The 22625-nt window shown below is 50.3% G+C and overlaps 3 protein-coding genes across 3 annotated transcripts; 1 reads left to right on the top strand and 2 right to left on the bottom strand.

Moving 5' to 3' along the window:
• Nucleotides 1-14870: 14870 nt before the first annotated feature.
• On the bottom strand, nt 14871-18308 carry BO86DRAFT_366299 (DUF2461 domain-containing protein). The gene is made up of 8 exons (XM_025670093.1): nt 17458-18308; nt 17277-17392; nt 17148-17201; nt 17045-17064; nt 16921-16991; nt 16415-16617; nt 15517-15657; nt 14871-15240 (listed from the first exon to the last, which is right to left on the bottom strand). The coding sequence occupies exons 1-8, from the start codon at nt 18107-18109 to the stop codon at nt 15160-15162; spliced, it is 1338 nt and encodes a 445-aa protein (XP_025525677.1). The 5' UTR covers nt 18110-18308; the 3' UTR covers nt 14871-15159.
• A 297-nt stretch (nt 18309-18605) lies between these two features.
• Nucleotides 18606-20222, top strand: BO86DRAFT_342879 (tRNA wybutosine-synthesizing 3 family protein; the record flags this gene model as incomplete). The annotated part of the gene is made up of 2 exons (XM_025669128.1): nt 18606-19471; nt 19639-20222. Exons 1-2 carry the CDS (start codon nt 18929-18931, stop codon nt 20218-20220), a joined length of 1125 nt encoding a protein of 374 aa, XP_025525676.1. The 5' UTR covers nt 18606-18928.
• A 444-nt stretch (nt 20223-20666) lies between these two features.
• BO86DRAFT_275006 (uncharacterized protein) lies at nt 20667-22248 on the bottom strand (the record flags this gene model as incomplete). The annotated part of the gene is made up of 5 exons (XM_025667257.1): nt 20667-21091; nt 21237-21543; nt 21599-21661; nt 21714-22121; nt 22171-22248. Coding segments are annotated over 5 exons (1281 nt in total), but the record flags the coding sequence as incomplete, so codon positions are not given.
• Nucleotides 22249-22625: the final 377 nt, after the last annotated feature.

The following is a 22625-nucleotide window of genomic DNA, read 5'->3' as shown; positions in this document are numbered from 1 at the left end:
GAGAGAGATTGGGAGGATGAAGAGAGGCGGTGGAGGGAAGAATAGGTGTAGAAAGTCGAGGTGGTTGAATTTAGCAAGGGTCAGGGAAGGATAGTAAGGGGGGTGGGGGAGGAAAGGCACTCGATGGTTGAAAAAAAATAAAATAAAATAAAAACAAAAAAACAGAAATAAAAAAATGATAAATAACAAATATAAAGGGACAAAGAGAGTACCAGATGGGTCAAAATGACCAGAAAAAGGAAAATTAGAATGAGATATTCAATCCCCAAATCCGACAGATGAAATGAGTAAGAAATGAAAAGAGAATAAAAAAAAAAAAAGGAAAAAAGGAAAAAAGAAAATAAAAACAATCAGAAAAAATAAAAACAAAATTGAGAAAGGGAGGCTCGGGGCTTTGGATTATGACGTGAGCGTTGTACACTGAGGGGCTCCCAAAGCGGTAGGCCTAATCCAGCTCAACTCAGGCCGGAAATACCGACGCCCACCGGTGATGGTGATTCTGAAACGAGCAAATTGTGATAATTGTGATAGAGGTAGGAATGAAGCTTCAATGCAGCGCTAAAAAGACACATATATACAAGGGTTAGAAAGCATGGTCACGTACTATGCACAATGGGAGAAGAGACCAGCAAGGGTTCTTGTCGGGCACGGGCAAAAGGCGTTACGCGGTCGAGGACGAGAAGGTGATAGAGGGCGTTAGCGGGCAAAGAAAGGGCGTCTGTTATGCCTGACAGTAGCGCGGATGCAATCATCAGTATGGATCAAACACCACAGAAACGAGGGATGAGAGCATAGCAGGGTCAGAGCTGCCGATTAGACACTAGGTTACCACCGAGGGTGGCTGTAGAACGGGAGCCCTCGAGGGCAAACCGGCGGGTGCACGCCCCTTCTTTAATCTGGTCATTTTGGGTGTTTTTTGCGGTTCTTCACCTACCTTGGTTTCTTTTCTGCAGCCTTCGCAGAGTGGCAAGGAGCAGGGTGAAGATTCACACAAATACTGTTGCTGTTGCTAGGCCAGAGATTACTCTGTGGAGGGAAGAGCCGAGAAATTGCGCCGTGTCAAATCGATTACTCGATTGCAAATCGCTGCTTAGATGCAGAGCAAAGATAAGATGAGGCTCGATCAGCGGGAGATGAAGAATAGAAAGTCACAAGGCTTCAGAAGCTAGGAAGATAGTGGAGGGGCGCAGGCAGAGATTGGATGCGAATGCACCAATTCGGAATCTAATCGAACGCTCGGATTGAAAGCAGCCAAGCTATGAAGACGGAGTTTGAGTGTCTTTGCGCGTTCTTCTCATGGAGCCCTCTTTTCTTTCTGTTCGCTTTCCTTTTCGCTTGTGTGCCTCGCTTCCTGGGGGGTCTGAATCTTGAGGGACCAATAACCTACACTCAAGGAGGAAAAAATTCACTATCATCATCATTCATTGTAGTCTAGTCTAAGACGCAGCCGCAAGCCGAATTGAGGTGCCAAAAATTACATTGGCAGAAATGTGGCAGTACTCTACAGTACTACGGTACGACTGAATGGAAGTGGTTCTTTGGGTGGCCGACTCGCCGGTCCGCCCGGGAGGCAAATTAGAGAGGAAAAAAAAAAAACGGTTGGGTCAAGCACACGAGACGCAGGGTGCCAGTCCCACGGCCGGGCTGACGGAAAGCGGAAAGGCGGGAAGATAAGTTTGCGATGGGGAATCCCAGAAGGACAAAAAAATGTAACCGCCAACAGGCGGTTCCCTGGGACAACTGGGTCCCTGGATTTGGATACGATGCAAGTCTGAAATGTGCGCAATGAGAGGGGGAAGATGAGGTTGCTTGGAGTGAGCTATTAATCAATCCTGTGCAAATTAATTGATCCTTCTTCAGCGTGCCGGCATGATGGCGGTGGTCTTGGTGTATACTACCGTGTAGTGTTTGCCGGCTAGATACTCGAGGACTGATTGCTATTGGTCCGGCTGGAGAAAATCACCACGCGGGCAATTAAATTGACGTGGATACTAGAATCCTCATGGAACAAATCTCAATTAAGCCCCCATTGTCAAGCGGTCGGGAAGGGGAAAGTATGGCCGAGTGTTATTACTGATGGAAAAGAGTCGAACGGTAGGTGATGGAAGAGCTCATTATACCCTCCGGGGATCTGATGTAACAGCAAAATCATAGTTAGCCATTTTACCTCGCCCCAAACAAGTCAAGAGACGTATAAGAAAGTAGAGAAAATAACGACCAGAGTTGGTGACTGACTGATTTGCCTGGAGTAAGTAGCGGTCATGGCCAGGAAAACCGCGGACTAGGGAGATAGAGAAGAACGGTCTGCAGTCGTAGTGGACCCTTTCCGACACGCCGGTGACCCATAGAAATGGACGGGAACTCTCTTAAGACGCAGCTAAAGCATTCATGGTTCCATGGGGATCAGCTGAATCGCTCGGGTTGGGCGTTTGGCAGGCCCGGGGCGAGCGCTACTGCGAAGTCTAGAGCCTGAAGAGGGGCGTAAGTTTGCGGAAAAGTGCAAAAGAGAGCGCCCAGTGACGAGTGATGACGGAGAGAGGGTACGCCGGGACGGGTAAAGGCGCCGTGACGGAACTCCACCCACTGGGGCGGCTTCGAGTCGGTCCTTCCGTCTCCAGCTTGACACTTGGCCTCTTTGAGCATAGTCTCTTTGGTTCCAGTGCCCGTAGTCTGTTCTGTTCTGTTCCACTCACTGCATGCACCACCGCCTACGTACTGTACGTATGTACTGTACTCCGTACCTCTTTTGGTAACAGTCTTGTAATCTATTACTGCTGGATGTTTTGAATACAAATACACATCTCTATTCAATCAACTTACACTGCATAGTACAAGGACAGCGGTAGGTACTGTGCATGTACTGTACAGTACAGTCCTAATCACAATATGTGGTATGTTGCATTCTTAAGAGAAATTTGACCATGATCTCTCTTCTTCATCTCCTACTGCTGCTGCTGTTTTATCCACCAAGAAACCCCTCGCAGTCACTTACTCCATAATACCTACTGGACTTTCTCATGCAACTACCAGTTAGTGATCTTGGACCATGTCCGTGTTCTGATTCACATGACCCCATCTGGGATGGTGGGCATCGAACTATCCCAATTTTAGCACTTGAGCCGGGCACTGTGCGCTTGGGTCTTGATACTCAGTACAAAGATAGAAATTGGTCTGCAGTTGCCGTACTGTATGTATGTACATGTAGGTACGCGGCCAATATAGGAAGGTATTGTGTGTACACACCACCTTTCAGGACTGTTGTTGACTGGGGACTGGGGGGGCATCGATCTCTATCTGAAGCTGGGACTTTCGTTTTCCACATTGCCCATTGGTGTATGGCCTTGAAGCCGTACTTTCGTGTCGCCTACACGCATGGCAGGTACCTATGTATGGTACATATCATCATCGTACAGTACATATGAGAGCGAGCAAAAGGGACAAGTCAATTCGCACCGAGCACCGCGCATCCTGGTTCCAGACCTGACATAGCTGCATGGGAAAAAGTAGCCGGCCTATCTGAGTGTGTTGAAATAGTCGTAGGATTACACGCGTACAATTCACTCATAAAACAAAGGAAAAGAAAATTCAAATTTTACTAAGGTGGAAACAAACAAGTACATACCTATGGGTAAGACCTGGCCTTTCCCGCCCGAAAAAAAAAAGCATGGAGAATGGAGACCAAGAAGGCTGGCTGCAGAGAATTTAGGTCCGGTCCTCTTTGATTACAGCGGGAGCTTCCTGACACCCGAACACTGACCGAAAACAAACGAAAGGTTGAAAGAGTTCGGGGAAGGGAAGCGCAGCAACAACAACCACTGGGATCCACCCCAGATAAAGCCCGAAATCACGCTACACACCTCAAGAGAAAAGAGGGGCTGGCGGCCCGTAAAATGGCAGAAGCGTGAAGTTTTGAGGCCTCTGTGAGTCTGTAGTAGCAGTCCGTAGTACTAAGTAAGTTAGTAACTATATCGGTGATCTTCGGCGCTGCAGATTATTACTCATCATCTACTGCGCCTAGTAAACTACCTACTCAGTAAACCAACAATCTCTCCCTCAACATTCCAACCATCATTGAACGCAGATGAAGTAGCGCTATCAGCTGACAGAAACTGGGAAATCTTTCCAAAGCACTAACTAACATCTCGAGAGAAGAAAGAAACGTAAGTCGCAAGGAGAAAGTTACCGTACACTCAACCTTCCCCCCCCCCCCTTTCTTCTCTCTGCTATTGAGTGTGGTATGATATCGAATGGAGGTTTTCTGCCCCCACTTCGTTTCTGTATCGAGTAATGACACCTCCATGTTGTGCCTGAGATTTTTTGATTTGACCTCTGTGGGTGGATTCACATCCCAACTGACCCCATGGACGATTATCCGCTAAAACTATGAGAGTACTCCGTATTATCCACCGAGAATAGAAAATTTTTTCTTCATCTTCGTACTAAAGAAATGATTCTAACCACATACTGGATCCCGAGAGAGAGGGCAGTGTTCCCCGAGCGGTGGTGAGAGCAGCAAAGTGGGGAGCAGTGTACCATGGTTGAGCGATCATCTAGCGTACCGTAGATTGGGGAACACATCCTCATTTTGTTTCTTGGTCTCTTTTTTGTCCCATGGTGGATTGCAAAACGAGAGAGCTTCTCGAATGCCCGGCATGCCTCATCCGACAAATTGAAATGAGAGGGGGATATAGGTATGATTCTTTCCGAGAAGAGAGAAGAAGAAAGAAGAAGACAAGGAACTACCGGTAGTCGGTCATTGTCTTGTTTGCCAGGTTATCAAAAGCTCCTTACATACCCATGATCTAATGACCAGGATGTATGTTTACTGGTCAGCCAAGGATCAGGGGCAGACTAAGGCATCGCAGGAGATCTGAATGGCCTCTATGCGCGACGACATCAGTCTATAAACCCCGCAGGGCAGAGGAAACCTGTGGAATAATCTATCATGCCTGACAACCAAGCTAGGTACATGAGCAAAATGCAGACTTGCAAAGTGGCCATGATAATCCTCGTCTTCGTTCTTGTTACCAAAAGCCTGCACTTTGCCCTCAACAGTGTTTGCTTCACAGCGTCTGGTCCGCTCTTTATGTATGTGTATGTAGTCGTGTACACTATGAATTACCAAGTTCATACATACATGCATGCATGCATGCATGCGTACATTAGAAGGGAAATAGTAACATACTCATACTCAATACAGGGCTTGTCCTAGCCCTGCGCCGGACAGTAGCAGATGAAATATGTATGCTCCGCAGTAGCGCCCGTTTTTGCATGCAGCGGCAGACGAGTCTGGACGTGGCCGTAGAGGACTGGAAGAATGGGAATTGTTCAATCTGGCATAACCCAAAATGATTGACTCCTCGAAATGAAGGGAGGAAGGGGGGAGAGGCTCAAGGCTGAAGACCTCAGCGAGACTAGGGATTATCTAATGAGAAAGCGCCACTTTGATATTACCGGTGATCAGAAGGGCAGAAGCGGAAGCGGGAGGATGAAGCGCCTCTTCAGATCCAAGCTAAGATGAATCCTAGCTGCATACTCTGCAAAGCTCCTGAAGAACAAAATACCTTTGCCCCAAAGGAGCAGGCTAGCCGCTGCAATGGTAGAAAGTGCGGTTGACCGATCAAACCCCTTGAGGCTACAGTACATCCGCAATCGGCAGCACACTAGCTGTAGCTGCTGTGTTTCTTACTCAGTGATTCCAGACTTCCAGTTAGTCTTAAAATGTTTCAGAGGAAAGAATCGAGAGAGCCACAGGACACATTCTGATCAGGTACATTGGGGTAATCCCCCCTAATCCTGGAATGATCGCGTCTATGTTGCCCCTTGCTTTTTGTTCGTTCTTTCGGAAGACCGGGAGAGATCTTAGTACTTACGGCGAACCGGCCCAACCCGCCAGCAAGGGCGATCAATATAATGCACGCCTGGAAAAGAAGGTTCCAGTTCTCGACGACCTATTACTTGTTATGGCAATTCAACTTTCCCCCAATTTAATCTTGCGCGCTGCATCTCAGTAAGTAGGGGGTGGAGGAGGGGGAAGGTTTCCCAAGTGCAGTAGGTATGTACTGGTACTGTAATAAGTCTGACACCGCTATCAGACCTGTTTGACTTATCAAGCTATCCTGCTCGTCCGTTAGGGTTGCACGGGGATGGTCGCGCGGTTGGGTGAGACATTGATGCCTGAGGTTACAACAACCGCGTCATCCCGGGGTCATTCTGATCAGGGGACAAAATACAAATGTACCATTTCCGCACGCAGATGTACGGACTGTCCATCCTACCTTCCAAGTTTCTGACCCCAGGAATGTGCTCCGGTCATCAGGGTTGCACTCAAATGCAACCAGTAGTGTAATTACATTCTGCGGGTCATTAGTCTATTGGTTGGAAAGGTTGAAACATGGCGATATAATGATCGGACCGTCAAGCGGGCGATACATTTGCAAAAGATCGAAGGTTATTCGCAGAAATCCATACAATGACAAGATATGGGGGGGAAACTTGGGCCTCGTGATGCAGAAAATGCATCATGAACTTGGAAGAGATAGGTTGGTTACCATGAACAGATTCGTTGGGGGAACCTTCCGGGGCAGTGCTTGTCGTGCTTGTCCCATTATTTTGTGTGGACCAGGTTCTGCGGGATCCTTGGAATGAGGGAAACAGGCAAGACAAAAGGGAGGAAGGGGGTGAGCGGCCATCGATGCAGTGCGTGCATGCAAGAAGGCCTAGGAAACTGGCCACCTTCCCACCAGCCATGCATACAGTACACTCGGCGGAGAGACTAACAAAAGACCATCTTTGGGGCCAAAAAAGAAAGATGTGCACGATAGTGAAGAAGCGCATGGGGGAAGAAACAACCAGTGTCCCCGCAGATAAAAACTTCATTTTGGGCAGGTGGATACGAACAATGCAAGTCAGTCCAGGAGCCCGGTTAAGCGACAGGCGCGTCAGAAGATGATTGGCGTAGACAAGGGAGGAAACCCTTGAGAGCCGACCCCTCGATTCTGGTTGGGCTTAGCAGGGAAAGGCGCGCTCCGAACCGTAGTCGCATGCCAGGTCATTGGTAACATCACTCACCAGCCCGGTGAAGTTTGTTAAGCTGGCTCCCGTCTGTTACCAGTCCACGGGGTGCAAGTCAACTGGTCATTGGCACGCGCCACCAATTAGCTCGGGCGATGCTCGGTTTCGGCAATCCCTTTACAGCCCACTGCAGTCGCAGCCATACTTTGGTACACCAGAAACCTACCAGCAGATAACTTGGGATGAGCGGGGCTGACCCTCCTCTGTGTTCCATGGATCCAAAGCCGCTTAGAAACTGGAAGGAAGGCATGGAAGGCTCCATCCCTGTCACAGATGATGATTAGAGTGGCAATAAAAAAAGGTATTGTAAAGTACATACCAAAACTGAGCCTCGGGCTTCATGGAAAAAGACAACCCATGCAAGAGGTGGAGCTCACACGGCCGGGGCGGGCGAGGAAGCAGAATAGGCGGTGAAATTAGCTACCCGCTCCGAATAAGCTAGTGCTGTGCTCAAGCAGAGAAAAAGAGCATTAAATCAGTTAGTTGTCACTTGATCTTGGTACTCCGTAAGATGGTATTGAATTGATGCGGCTCCAGCAAAGATACACAAGTTGTTCAATCCATGAGGATCCTTCTGATGGGATTCCGGTTTGGGGGCCCGTGGGTACGGAGCACTCAGATCAACAACGTGTGCCGCTGAAAACAGACACGGTGCAGGCCAATTACGGACCCGAGGCCCTCCCACCTGCCGCTCTCGGAGGCATTTAGGGGCGAGTTTTTGTGGCGGTGTCGAACAAGTCGTGATGGATGAGGTAAGAGCTTGGCTCGACCGTCTTGGTCTTGAGCAGAGGCTTCCGTAGCACCTGAAGCGGCTCGGATCGAATGTGCCTGGCCCCAACTGGAAGAGTTACCGTGCGGTCATTGGAAGGCTCGTCTGACACCATCAGCATGGCACTGCAAGTTTGAAACCTGGTTTTTCCAGTGATTGTTGGATTTTCGGTAGAAAAAAAAAGAAAACGAAAAAGAAGAAGAAAATTGTACACAAGAATTCTTTTTCTTCTTTTGCACACCAAGTCTTGACGGTGGTGACACAGACTTATCTAGGATTTTCGCACTGACCTGGCGCCCTGGCAAGATTGTGGAAAGAGAGTGAGGGGGTCTTCCCGTGAGGGGGTTTAGGTGCGGGTGGGGGGAACCCTAACTCTCCCGGTGCTACAGCCCTGGGTCCGCACCAGAAGGTCGTTAGTGTCATGGCCCGAACGGTAGGTGGTCCTTTAGGAACTAATAACGTGCATTAGCGTCTTTCGGGCAAGAGTCTCTCTTCCTCGGCCCCTGCTTTGCCTGGTCCAAGTATTTGCTCCCTACCTCAGACACGAAGGCATCATGGACTGTAAGTAGCCTGTGTTTGCACGAGTAATGTCGCAATAATTCAAATCCAGTCGGGAATACAAGGTAGGTAGGTATGTAGTATCCGGGGAACCCAATTTGTGGGCGGGAACCAGAAGGTGATCCTCCCCGGTCCTGGAGTTATCTGCGGGGAGGTCTGGGCAACGTTGCCGTTTACGGACTACACGCTAGGTTGGCTTGGATCCCTGTTTAGAACCGGTATGCCCCCAGAGGCGGAGGTCAATGTCAACGATAGGAGGCCGAAAACTCGCTGTAAGTCCCGGGCTCATGGGAAATGGAATGGAAAACGGTTCTGAAGTGCGTAGGAAGTGATAGTAATCCGGTTGATCCTTGAAGTGGGAAGTCCGCTGCTGGACGTGATTTGCTGCAAGAAAGCTGCCTTAGTCACCCCCTCTCGGTCTGTGCCCTGATCCCTAACTAAGGATGCCTGGTGATGGGAGACGACTACCTCAAGCATCTGCACCCGAATCACATCCCCAACAAGTGTACGAACCCCTTTTTTGTTCCGACCCTCCATGGCAGATGTTCTTCCAGCAGTCGCTGGGAATCCAGAATGGTCAACTTGTCATCGACTTTTGTCGAGAAAGCAGCATGACATCAGTAAACTGGGGCGTGTGACTCGGGTTGACCGAAGTTTCTCCCTCTCGGACGGGAAACAGAATGGAAATCTTCATTGGTAGGTCGCATTCGATTAGAAGATAGCCACTGCCTTGTATGACTGCAATATCAGTCGTAAGCTGATCGTGGTTTCCCGGTCAGTGCGACTGTATGTCACACCTGAATTATCCCCGATGACTAACTAATACGAGACAAGTCCGGGCTGCGCGTGTGCGCTTGCACCCTTGACACTAGAGCATCAAGTAAGTAAGCAAGCAGGCATGCAGGCATGCAGGCTCACGGACAGGTAAGCAAATAATAAGATAATAAGCAAGCAAGAAGGATAGATAGTACGTAGATAGATTGATACTGACTTTATCTTCACCGCTGGCCGAAGAGGGACGGCGCATCAGCAGTATCATCCCGTCGGAATTGCACGGTCGCAAACAAGGACTAGGATTGGTGCTGTGATCGGGATGCAGACGTGCTTGTGTCAGGGCGTTGGGCAACGACTCATCCTATCATGATCCTATAATTCTGCTAGTCATCTCCTGGTCATGTCCACGACGGCCCGCCCCGACTCCCGCCGATCTTATGCACGACCTGTATACCTCGTCCTCTGGCGATACTTCAGACTGCTGGGTAGCATTCAAGCAGGGAGGGAAAGGAAATGAATGTTGGCTCCGTTTGCTCCATCATTTGATTTGCGTTTGAGTCGGATGAGGAAGTTGCAAGTCGCAGCGGCAGCCGTGGCAGTTTCCGAGTGATGTCCAACGATTTTTGTCTCCACGTAAGCACCGTTGGGTTCTCTGCGTAAGCTGTCGGCTCAAATCTCTCATAAGCTCTGCTCTTTGATTGAAACTGTCATAGTCCACTGTTCGTGGGATGTCCGATGATTTCTCCGATGACTGCCCCCTTTAGATTGATGAAAAACTCCAATGCCACCTACATACTCGAATGTACTGTTGCGCGATCACCAGAGCAACGTCAGGTTGGTAGGCCGTCAAACGGGCGTCTAGGAGATGCAGGCAAGCTTACATCTTTCACATCTTGAGTTCCGTGCGTTTGACCTTAGTACAGAGAGGGGAAGGACCAGTCTTGCTTTTTCCTCGGAGTTTTCTCTGGCCATGATGTAGCTGATAATAATAATGCTACTTTTGAAACCGAAGGATTATTCGTTGTATCGGTGCAGGTGCAGGTGCAGTGTGCCCAGTGAAAGGAAGAAGTTCCTGTTTTGGCTGGGTGCTTTAGGGGGCGGCGGTACGGTAAGGGACCGAACCGAAACAGCGGTCAGAAACTTGGGGACAGTATTGTAATGCGTGAGACGGTAAGACGACGAATCGTACAGTACTCCGTACTATTTGATGATTAGTCTAGTTAGTCTGCGGTCGGTCCCCCCGCCCCTCCTCCTTTTTTTCCTTCTCTCTTAGCGTCTCTTGCCACGTTTTTTACGATCCCAATCGGCGCGGTGCATTGCCGTCCGCGTCTTTCCGTTGCCGCCAGAACCCACACCTCCAGTCAGCTGCGTGGTGCTCTCCAGCCCTTCCGCCCGGTCGCTGCTCTCCGAATTCTTTTATGGTCCGTTTTGTCCTTCTTGGCTCCACTGCGGCCGACCGTCGAGTTTGTTCGTGTTGTCTGGGCGCTCGCTCTTCTTCCAGAGGAATCCCAGGCCTCCCAGTATGTACCATGGAACCATGGTACAAAGCGGTCCCGATGAAACTAGACGCTGCGAGGCAAGGGGACCGCAACTCACCAGCACCAACCGGTTACCCATACTCGTCTCTCGCGCAGACACACACTCTCTCTCTCCTTCCTTGGTGATCATCAAATCAAAAGTCTTCCTGAGCGCAGCCCAATCTGAGGCGTGGTCCAGCCCTTCCAATCCCTTTTATGTCCTCCGTCAAAATTCCCCTCCCTAAAGTGTGGGAAGCACCACGTCTGGCCTGGGATGCGATACCGTCCTTGTCGCTTCTTTTGTCCAAGCAAGGACCGTTCTGGGGCGCGAAAGCCGCAATTGTCACTGGTCCATGACTAAGTTGCTGCCTTAGTTACCGTCGCCCTGCTGGGATCATCAATCAGCCCGCATACGGTTTCGGTCACGTGAGCGCTGGTCGGCCTATGGGAGCGCTACCTGTCTCTACTCTATCGGCCCAAGGGGACAGGGCAAGTGGGAGGGGCTGCTTACTCGCTCCGGGTGAAGTGTTCGAGGCGGATTGACAGGGCAATCGGGCCTGTGGCTTAGTGGCTTCGCTTGGGAGGATGAACCAGCAGCAAGAGCCGAACAAAAGCAGGTGGTATGTACGAGATACTGTACCTGGAAATCGGCGGCCTGACCGTCGCTCTTGTCTGTGCTGAGCTTGAAGCACAGTACACCACAACCGTATGTGTGATTTGACAACCGTCTCCCATCCATCCATCCATAATTCATGACGTGGCCAAACGAGGGGAGCGACCAATCTGTCGCTCTGCCAAACCTGCCTTGATCATGCAACAACAGCAGGGAGCCACCCCAACCACAAGTCCTCAAGGGAGGTTTCCTTGGGAGTGGAAAAGGGTTCATGCCGTCGCGAACCGTTCTGAATCATTGTTTCGCCCAAATTTACTTTCTCGGGTGTCGCTCTTCGGGTGTGCTTCGAAGGGAAAGGGAGGTGCTTTGACTAGCCCCGAACCCACGCACCTGATCCGGTGCATGGGAAGCGCCGTGCCCGTGATCTCCTACTTACCCTATCCGGCACTGGAAGTGTGACACACTTGTAAGAGGAGTTGTCGTTGTACATCGAATCGTTCCCCAGCGTAGCGTTCGTCGCGTGACGGTGCAACGGGCTATACTTTGGAGCCCGGCAGTGATGGTTGATGGTTTGTCATAAGGGGATATACTGACTGACCACTAGGTAGGGGAAGTTTCGGATTTTATACTAGACATGTGAAGAGACATTCTTAGTATGGCGAGCTTACTTCTGAATAGGTGATCCTAAAGTATAAATTTCCACCTACAACAACTGTCAAGATGAGTCCAAATAATGTCTCAATCAAAACAATCCCCACCCGTTTTTTTTTTTTTTCTTTCCCACCTTGCGTTGTGTAACCGTGCCTGGTCACCATCTATCATCTGCCATCATAGTCATCCGAGATCCGATCCGAGTCACACAAACCACCATAGGTAACACCTACAGTATATAGAATCAATAATACCAAGAAAGGGAACCCCCAAAAAAAGAAACAAGACAAAAAGAAGATCCCCCCCCCCCCCGGAACCCACCGGTATTCTCCATCTTACCTAGTATATGTAAATCCAAAGAGAAAAACCGGTACAACCCACCTCACCTAGTCAGTAAATGCAAAGCCAAAGAGAAAGCAATTCAACGGTAGCATGACAAAAGAAAAAAAAACGGGAACGTCATCGATCTCGAAATCCGCAAGATCTACGATAGACCCGTTCTGTATCCATCCATGCGTACCTGGATCTCCCACGCCAAGCTGAAAAACAATACGTACCTCAGTTGAGACAGAACTTACATTACCTAACACCTACCCTGAGTACTCCGTATACCTGAAGGCACTGTACAGCATCGTCAAGGTTTGCTCTACTCCATACTCCCGAAGAAACACCGTGATTCAAACCAGTTAGTTGGTTATTGGACAAGCTTGTCATGCTGGCCCCCCCCCTCGATGTGATATATCACATTTTTAGAGTGTGGGAGTCCCCACATTTCGGTATGACATGATACCTATATGATATGTGTGATATGACACGCCTACTTTGGGAGGGAACGGGACAGGATGGGATAAACAAAGCCGGTACGAGATGCGATGGCATGAGGGATGATGGGGCATGGATACATGCATCAGTACTGGACATGGAAGCATACAGAACCCTTGAGAGAGATCGGGGGGAGGAGGCATCAAAGAGCGGGGAAGACTACCTATCTTGTGCCCGGCCCCCCTTGTGCTTAAAGGCTGGGTTGGGTGTGATAGTATACACTAGTGGGGAGGTATTAGGTACCTGGTAGGCACTGCACCCTACTAGGGTAGGGTACTGTAGCCCATAGGTTGGTTTCTTGGGTCATGCTACCGGCCAAGCAGAAGCAAGGGGACGCAGGGAAGTAACACTCGAAACTGTCCAGTACTCTCCGGCTTTCTCCTAGCCGGGCATGATCAAGTTCGCTACGAGTAGGTTTGAAGCATGATGACTAGTAGCTAAGATATAGTGGACAAAGTGGCCTGCGAAATGTCCAATTAGGTAAGGCTGTTGGCAGTTTGATGTATTGTCTGTGCTTGATATATTTCTAGACCCGTGCTACAGCCCTACCTGCCATTCATGTACCGTATATATGTGTGTGGCAAATAGGCAACCACACGAATACACACACAGAAAGCAAGTGTCGAACTATGCATCTCGAGTCCTCTGATGTTAGGTACATCCATTTGTCCTCCTCATTGTAAAGGCGTTCAATTCTATACAGGATATGAGAGGGGGGAACGAAACCAAAACTGTTTAAGGTTTCTACATTGTGGAGACTTGGCAAGAGTCAAAAAGGACAATCCAAGTCCATCCTGCTCCACAAACCAATTGTCCTCTCTCTCTCTCTCTCTCTCTTTCTTGGGCTCCTCTCAAACAAGACATGACTATACTATTGTGTATGTACAGTATCAAATCCCGAGAGATAAACAAACACGACAGAAAGTTACTCAGAAATTGATCACACTGGCTATCGAAAAGGGGATAGTAGAAAGGAACCCGATTGTCCCCACGGGAGCGAGAGGGTGAGAGGGGAAAAGACAAAAGTTAAATCCTCACAGAACGAATGGACGGGGATGGATTTTGACTTCACGATATGAGGGGGCACCCGAAGAGATCGACCACGGAGATCGAAAAAGGGCAGTTCGACGGGGGGTGGAGGGGAGGAGGCTGGACACCAGGCTGCACGTAATTGGCAACACCTTATTATGATCAATACTACTAGTAAATGGATTCTTCCGCCTCCTCAGCACTGTCTTAGATTGTTGTCTGCATCTTCTCTGCCCAGTGCATACTCATCACCCTGACTCGATTCCCACTAGGACCATCACGCAAATTGAGGAATCGATACGGTACAGGAACACAAGGTTCATGGCTTGCAGGGCCGGGGGATGGCATTGCCCCTCTTTCAGTTGTATCTGCAGCACAGGGGTGGCTTCGATTCAGTTCTGCGAGTTTCCCTAGTTGCCTATCTTCCCCTCATTATTGTGCAACTGGTTAGAGAGGGGGTTGGGATGGAGTACGGAGTGCAGAGAGTGATAACCCGGAAGGAGAAGACGGTGCAGGGAGGGGCCAAGGAGAAGATAATCACCCACCCCTCTTTCTTTCCCTCTCCCCACTCAGGTCTTACTGCGTACGGGGTACGTAGAAGGAAACTAGGAGATGTGCGTCAGTGGTGATTCGGGCACTGATGCAGTGTGCGCCGAGTGCGGACATATGCTGATCACTTGAGAGAAGAGGGAAACAAGTGTAGTCATTCAACCTGTGCCATTGACAGATTCGCACTCGTGCAGATGTGGATATTCTGCTGCTGTTGAGTCTGCTGGTCGATGGTCGACATCGTGGAGCCAACGGCACGACCGACGGCCCGGTTGAGGCGCGCGGACAGCAGCAAAAGCAGGCAATAGATGCACGTCAATGCTATCCTGATGACCGGACACCCCAAGAACCTGTCACCCTGTCGAGGACTAGACACGAGAGCCACCATCATTGGGGGAGACAAACTGGCGGTAAGAGAATCGCAAGACAACGGTATGGAGAGGAGAGCCCTTAGCGCAAGATGACAAAAGGGTTGTATCAAATTTACAGACGTGTCGACCAAAGAGAAGGTAGAGCCATGACATGCTAACGCTCGACAAGTCCAATCCACAGGCAAAAATGCCCGTTGTGGCAAATATACAGGACGTGATGGATGCCCACTAGGCAGATTACAGTATGCAGGGCGCCCCGACACTTTCAAAAACACGTGAAAATTTCGACCGACTAGCCCTCAAACATGGGAAGAAAGTATGCGCGAGAAGAGGAGATACATATAATGAAAAATCATTATACTAGAAAACATGAAACCATAGACCTAAGCTGAAAGATAAGTGTTCGAGTTGTGCTTGATGTTGTCTGGAGCTTTAGTCTTCCGAGGCCTCTGAATCGGTATCGACATCTTCCTGCATCGCATCAGGCATGACGACGCTGTTGAGATACGTAACCTGTCAGGCGAAGTTACCTTATGGTCAGCTACAGAAGAAAACTAATGATGGTTTTGTCTCGACGCCCTTGCCACCTCGCAAGTCGCGACTTTGTTTGTGGTGGGTAATGGTAGGTATTTTGCGCCCGAAGCCACACCGCTGGAGGCTAAGAAGGGAAAGGCAAAGAGGGGACAAGGGGCAAAGAGGAAACACCGTCCGTGTATTGTTGATACGGGTGCTAGGATCCAATCGACGCAGATGCGGGCAAGCGGAGAGAAAGGGATTCGAGTGGCTTACGAAGGGCTCCATGATTTCGACCAGCGCTGCAATTCTGTCCTGGGCATTCGGACTTAGCAACTCCTCATCCGAGAGAGGCCTGCCGATGGTGAAACTGCGCAGACGGAGCAACTGGATATTCTCATTGTCGGCATCGTAGCCCTAGACAGAAGGAGAGTTGTTTATCAGTAGCGTAATTGGATAAGAACGGGGACCCGCCGGGACGGCGGCATATGCTGAACCATGGAAACAAATGAGCCGGCGCAAAAATCTCTTCGAGGCCAAAGTACTCCAGTGGGACGCCCAAGCAGGCATTTCCGCGCCAGAACCAAGAACGGCACTTGGGAGCTATGTCCCCCGATCACGCTGGCCTGAGGCAGAGAGACACGACTGGTCCGGGTCGCCCGTCCGCGGCTGCGCTGACACACCCGTCACAACGAACCAGTCGGTCTCACTGCCATCAAGCACAAGGCTGCCAGTGCCTTCTTCATCCTCAAACATATGTTTGCTTGATTGTATCGGCTTGAAGACGAGGTGGGATGATTTCTTGAGCGAATGGCGCAGAAAATCGCCTTTGTGACCCAAAGATGACGCACGACATCACAACATGACTCTTTCGCCTGAATCATCAACAAGAGACTATATTCTGTCTTGACGCGACATCAACAGGTCTTCAATATCGTGCTTCCTGTCGCTGCGATGGGGAGCTCTGTTTCCAGCGATGGGTTTGATGGCATTGTCGCCCGACACCAATCCCAGGTTCGATCATAACAAGCAGACATAACAACATAGGCATTGGGCTGTGTTGAAAGGCAGAGAGAGATCCACAAGGCACACAAGGGCTAGTAGACATGAGAGCATAAAGGGGGTGCTCTGAGGTTGCAGCAAAAAGTGTTTCTTGCAAGGGAATGACGCTTACCTTAGGCTTGGTCTTGAGTGCGTTCTCCTTGTTGTGGCTAACAAAGGCTTCTACAGCTTTCTCATCATCGTCCGGGATGCCCTTGAATATCTCTTGGCGCATTTTTGGCGCTCTCAGGACTTTCTTGAGGCGATGAGAACGGTGATCGATGTCCTGTCGAAGACGAGCCAGTCCATCGGCCTCTGGCGCCCAAAGGCCCGAACCTAGAACCCATACCTTTCGTTAGCTCGGCTATTATGAGAAAATACAATGACTCCGCGCGTGCTATCGCTTGCGAAAGACCTATTGAATCTGCCAGACTCGACCGCATCCGGGCGCATAACACGAGATTCAGCAACAACGTGAGATGAGGAAAGGTCGGGACGGGAAGTGTGCAAGGAACAATGGATGTCTTGAAGAAGACAAAAGGTTTCCCAGTTGCGGTGAGGACAGGCTTGATGGAGACACGTTGAATTTGGCTGGCATGCGACCGTGTCAGAGTGGGTACTTCAACTTGCATAACTCACCGACGAAACCTGCCCCTGGTTGGCAGTGGACGTAGTATGCAGCGTAAGGGCCCTTCTTGCCGGTGCGGGACCTGACAAGAGTTAGCTTATGCTGATGTTCGCGGGGTGTTGGCTAGGCACATACCAAGCTGCTGAAAAGTGCGTCTGTTTAACATTCACAGTTAGCCCAACGATGCATCGAATCCTCCAGCCGGGAGGCAGTAAAGATAGTAGACACATGAGCCTACCTTGTAGGGAAGAGGGTTTTTGCTGAACCTGATGTCTCTGTGGATGCGAAAGACCTGCGTTAAGACAAATCCACGTTAACTTCTCCGAGTTCTTTCAGCTTTATCTGACATTGAGGGCTCTCTACTTACAAGATCCTTGACAGGCAGTTCGGGGATTGTGCCATCCTGATCGATGATCTGCTCTGTGAGAGTCTCGACAAAGGTTTCCCAGTCCTTTTTGGCAGCGCGGTAGTCCGCGTCATGTGCTGTGACCGAGTCATCCGTTAGCTTGGCTCTCGAGTACAGACGTTCGAAGCTCGGTCAGAAGTACCTTTCAGCCATTGCCTGTCATTGTTCTTTGCCAAGTCTTGGAGAAAGAGAACAGTGTTGGGATGCAGAACATTATCTTTGTAGGCTACAGCGCCAGGGTCTCTGGCCTTGGGCTTCTTGATGAAGACTTCTTTTCCAGGCCCAAGGCCAGTTTTTACCCCTTCTCGCCATAGCTCTTTGCCGGCCAATGAGACAGTCGTGTCTTCTTCCGCACTATCCGACCCATGTCTTCTCGAGCCAGCAGTGCTAGATTGCTTTCCGCGGCTCTGGCGGCGTTTAGGCGCAGGGCTATACTCCTCTTCTTCAGATTCGTGCTCCTCATCGCTCGGGGCTGATGGCGATGCTTCTTCAGCGAAGTCTGAGCCGGAATCGGAAGATGTGGGGACGCTTGTGTCGGTGTCCTCGTAGTCGGGGATTTTCGGCGCAGCTGCCTCTTTGGAGTCAAGCTCCGAATCTTCAGACGGCTCCTCTTGGAAATATTTGCTCGTTTTTGTGGTGGATTTGATCGGCTTCTGAGCAGGGGTGGTGTCGTACTTTTGTCTCTTGGGCTCCGTTCTGGATGCTTCGGAGAGTCTGGCGGACACGCGCCTTTTTGGCGCGGCTTCTGGAGCTGCGGCCGCCGCGGGAACGGGCCGAGACGATCGACGAGGCATGGCTAAGGACCAGAGTTCTGGAAAGCTGTTTGTCGCAAGACGATGGAGATAATGCTTATGGTAAAGTTTGTCGTCTCTGGGAACTATCAGTTACTACGTGGGTGTGAAGAGGAGTTGCAAACGCGATGGCAAATTCCGCGGAGGAAGAAAATCCGATGATGACGCTGGGAAGATTTGACAGCTCGATGGATCGTCTTCTTTAGGACGGACTGGGGCTTATGGGGGGGGTGGAGGGGTGGGACGTGAAGGGGGGTAGGGGTACGCCGGTACGGAGCGTCGGAGGCCCTCCGTCGTTAGCGACAAATTGACTTTCCAGCGGTTCGAGCGGACAACAAGGGACCGGGAATAATGAGACCAGAAGGCTGGTAACTTCTGGGGCCAATTTTCGCGTGGGAAAAGGCGGCGAGTTCGTCCAATTTGCTTCCCGCTCCGCTAAACTATCCTTAGCGTCGCCGCCGCCGCTCGGCAAGTCGACGTCAGTCCGTCTTTTTTTTTTTTTTTTCTTTCCCTCGTTCGAGAAGCATTGGCAGGCGCAACTTAGGGTGGCATTCAGAATTATCTCACAATCACACAGTTATTTGTCACCAGTTTTCGGCCGTGGGGTTCGCAGTAGCTAGATAATCTATTATTCGTTTCTTGTCAGCGGACAGCGGATACCTCTTGGTTGGAGTCGGATCACTAGGAGGGAAAACAGGGATCACCAGAGCTGCCCCGCCTTAGATAGCCGGTTTCTGACTGTTCTGGGGTAATCCAGAAGAATTACCGGGTCCAATATCATAGTGAACAAGCGAGGAAAACAAGCGCAGACAAAGGCTCATCATGAGTGGTCCCGAATCCCACCCAATCCCCGAGGCTTTTGAGCTTCGAAAGCGCAAGATCCTTACCGAACTATCCATTCCTGACGCAGAGTATACTGATCTCTCACCCAAGGGGTCGGTGGATGAAGGCATCCGTGAGCTGATCGATGATATTAATACCTTGCCCGGACTAGTAACCACTAGCAGTTGTGCAGGGCGGATCAGTGTCTTCCTAGAAGGGAGAAAGAAGCAGCATCAGCCACAGCCACAGCAACAGCAACAGCAACAGCAGCAGCAGCAGCAGCAGCAGCAGTCGTCAGAAGTGCAACAGAGACAATTCGTACCTTCAGGGGGCAAAGGAGCCGGGAAATGGCTGTATGTCTCGCATGATGCGTTGAAGGAGTATGGAGGAAAGCAAGGTGAAGCAGAAGATGGTGAGGACGAGGGGAACAACAAGAGACCGCTGCACCGCTTATTCGGGATGATTCCTGGAGACGGGAAACCGCCAAAGCTGGACGAATCCGGTCAAGCCCCGCGTCTCGTGCGCTTCTCCTATGAGCCGATGGTAAATGCCCTTGTGCCCTGCTATTTCGTTCCTTCTTTTTGCGTTGCTATTCATTTACCCCCTCCCTGGCGACTCGGAATACATCATTCATTCGAATTACTTCCTCCTCAATCCCCTACGGCATGCGGTCGATCATCACAGACGAACTCTCTAACCAAGTTACCTAGATTCTCCATATAATGGCAGCGACCCTCCACCACGCCAACCCCGTCCTTTCCGCCGCCTCCAGCTCCGGGTTTCGCGAAAGCGGACTCCAGAGCCTTCGCTGTATAGATGCGGACGACGCGGACGGCCCCAGCCCCATCGTTGCTGTTCGCTCCGCCGGCATGGCTCTGGAGTCAGTCATCGGATACTGCGAAGAGAAGGAGAACGATGATGACGGCGGCGAGTCCGAGCCCATCATTCGCAGTTTGGTCACGGAGCAATACCTGGAGATGTTGATCGCCATCTCGAACGAACGGTTCGTCATCAATTCGGAACGCAAGGAACGCTTCCAGTCAAGTCTGCTGGAGATGTGTTCCGCGGATCATGCTCTAGGCGCGAAGGCGAAGGGGAAAGCGAAACCGGTGGGCTGGGAGGATCCTGCTGCGCGCAGGGAAAGGATGAGGGCAGAAGGACTAAGGAAGAAGCAGCAGCAGCAGCAGCAGCAGCAACTCGAACAGAAGAACCGAAAAGAGGAAGGAGACGGCGGTGCGATTGGCAACTTCGATTATTCATTGGAAGCTAACTTCGGCGATATTCGAGATTAACGGCATTTAAGAAGCAAAAAACATGTGGAAAAATCATCAGATATTAAGGCTTTGGCAGAATCAAGAAAATAGAAAAAGAAAACAAAAACAAAGAGAACGATACATTCATAGCTTAAAGGCAGTGTACCCGTGTAGCATGCGCTCTTGAACTGATAGCACTTCATGAAATGATGTTCTGAAATTCGTGCAGGGCAAAATCAACCAGTAATCAAGTCCGCAAATACAAGCTGAGCAGAGAGACGCTAGAAAAACCAAGGGAAATAAGGGGAATCTCGTAAATGAAAAGACAAATATGTCGACCTAGATTATGGATAGGCCAATATGCACTATGCACGATACGCAAATCCAGATCCAACCAGTGCAGTAGAGCAAAGTCAAAAGCATTGCAGTTGATGAGTTCTGAGCACTGTACTTCTTGAACTCCAGTGACATCAATCATCGAAGACCGGGACATTGACTGGAGAAGATCTGGTGAAGCGATGTCCGGGGAAGCCACCACGGCCTCTACCATCCGAATGAAGAAGCAGCCTGGAATTCCAAGGGTTGTCCTCAATGCCGCTGTAAGAGTAAGCGCGCATGTGCCATGAGTCACTTGCTCGGCGTAGAGGAGGCGAAAACACATCGTACTGGGACAGACTGTCTGTGTCTGGTGACATGCCGCTGCTCAGAGTGCTGTGACTTCCAGAAGACAGCTTTCTTCCATGGGGGTTTCTAGATCCGCTAGATAGAAGATCGAACAAGATGTTGGTCTCCTGACTGACCGCGTCCTGCCAGAGCGTGCGCTTAGCGACTTCCTCGGGCCATTCAAACCAGATCGGACCAAACGGCGAGATGAGGTTGACATTATCCGAGGGGAAGTTGTTGGGGAGTTCTGGGTGAGACATGGCGTGGATCGAGCCCTTGGAAATCAAGTCGACAAGAAACTAGATCTAGAGTCAGAACATAGGCTGCCACGTTGGGAGTGCTGAAAGTGAGGGGAATATGAGATTTAGAGTAGGCTTCCACAACACATACACTGTAAGTGTGCTCATCGAGGTTAGGCATATTAGCCAAGGTGTCAAAGGGAAACCATTGACTGATGTCAGATAGCTTATTCAACTCAGCGAAGTTTTCTGCGTTGACACACAAGGTATATCTCTGGCGTTCGTTGAAGCCTGGACATTCGAGTCCTGCACGAAGAAGGTCATTCAAGAGGCGCTGATCCAGACCCACTGTATTCGATCTGCTCATACGAGTAAGAAGAGCCAAAACCTGGCGATTGACCAAGTCAAAGAGCAAGTTACGATCATGGACCGTGTAAAGATCAACGGCATACCAGGGGAACTGAATTTCTGTGTAAGCAAATCTACTTTGCATGATTCTGCCCAACCTCACTTACCTTGTAGAGGGTACTGATAGTGGACTCATATGTACGCTGAGGACATTTGGTACTGAAAGGAGACTAGCGATGGTCAGGCTTTGCAATCAATGAAGACGATCTCGGGGTTGCTTACTCTGTGAGGCATCTCTGCATGGCGAATAGCACCGATAATCTCCTCGCTGGTGAAGAAGCCAGCAAAGCCCGTCGAATAGGGATCATTGTTGCGGAGAACAGTGGGCATACCTGCCTGCCAGTGGACACACTTTGCACGAGGGAAGAGATCGCGCAGCAGGGCATCCTGAGAACTAAGTTCGACATCAACGTGTCTGTTCCCCAAGCGAGGCGGACGGCCAGTTTCCTGGATACGATCGATTCTCTTGACGGTCTCTTTAGCATCTCCTGGTGTCGCAAATTCCACATAACAATCCATTGTCTTCGCAGTTGAGCGCTCCATTATAATGTGGACGGCTTGACCCGAGCTCAGGCGAGACTGGCGTCCTACGAATTGTAGTATCTCCTGCTTGGTGATAGAATAGGGAATCTGTTCCAGGTTTAGATTTGTGATTCTAAAGGCATGAATGGTCGCTTACATTGGATATCTTCATAACGCCTGCGGCTGGTGGCTGTTGCAGGAGAGTAAGACTGCCAATCGGCATCTCATCAGGCAGACCACCCTTCGCAACGGCCTTGAGAATATTCTGAGCTTCGTGTAAATGGTTCCCGTCGACCACAGAGGAGTTCCGACGATGGGCTAGAGGTGAACCAGCCACTCCATATTGGAAACGTGAGTGACCCAGTGGAACTGGGGTGGGAGAGTTAGAAGAGTATGGTGTGAGAGACAAACTCCCCAACTTCGCACTCAGCAAATCTCCACAGGCAGCCCGGGAGTCGAGCGCCGATTCCCCAGTGAGGCCGCTCGAAAGTCGCCGGTGACTTGCAGCAGGGGAGAAGAGCTCGCTGGGTGAAGCCATATGGTCATTGTAGTGATGTTTTGGAGTAGCAGGGGGGTTGATATGACCAGACTTTGCCATCTTGATATGTAGTC

Source organism: Aspergillus japonicus, assembly GCF_003184785.1.
Source record: "Aspergillus japonicus CBS 114.51 unplaced genomic scaffold BO86scaffold_42, whole genome shotgun sequence".
Classification (NCBI taxonomy): Eukaryota; Fungi; Ascomycota; class Eurotiomycetes; order Eurotiales; family Aspergillaceae; genus Aspergillus; species Aspergillus japonicus.
This window is presented reverse-complemented; position numbering and strand designations above follow the sequence as displayed.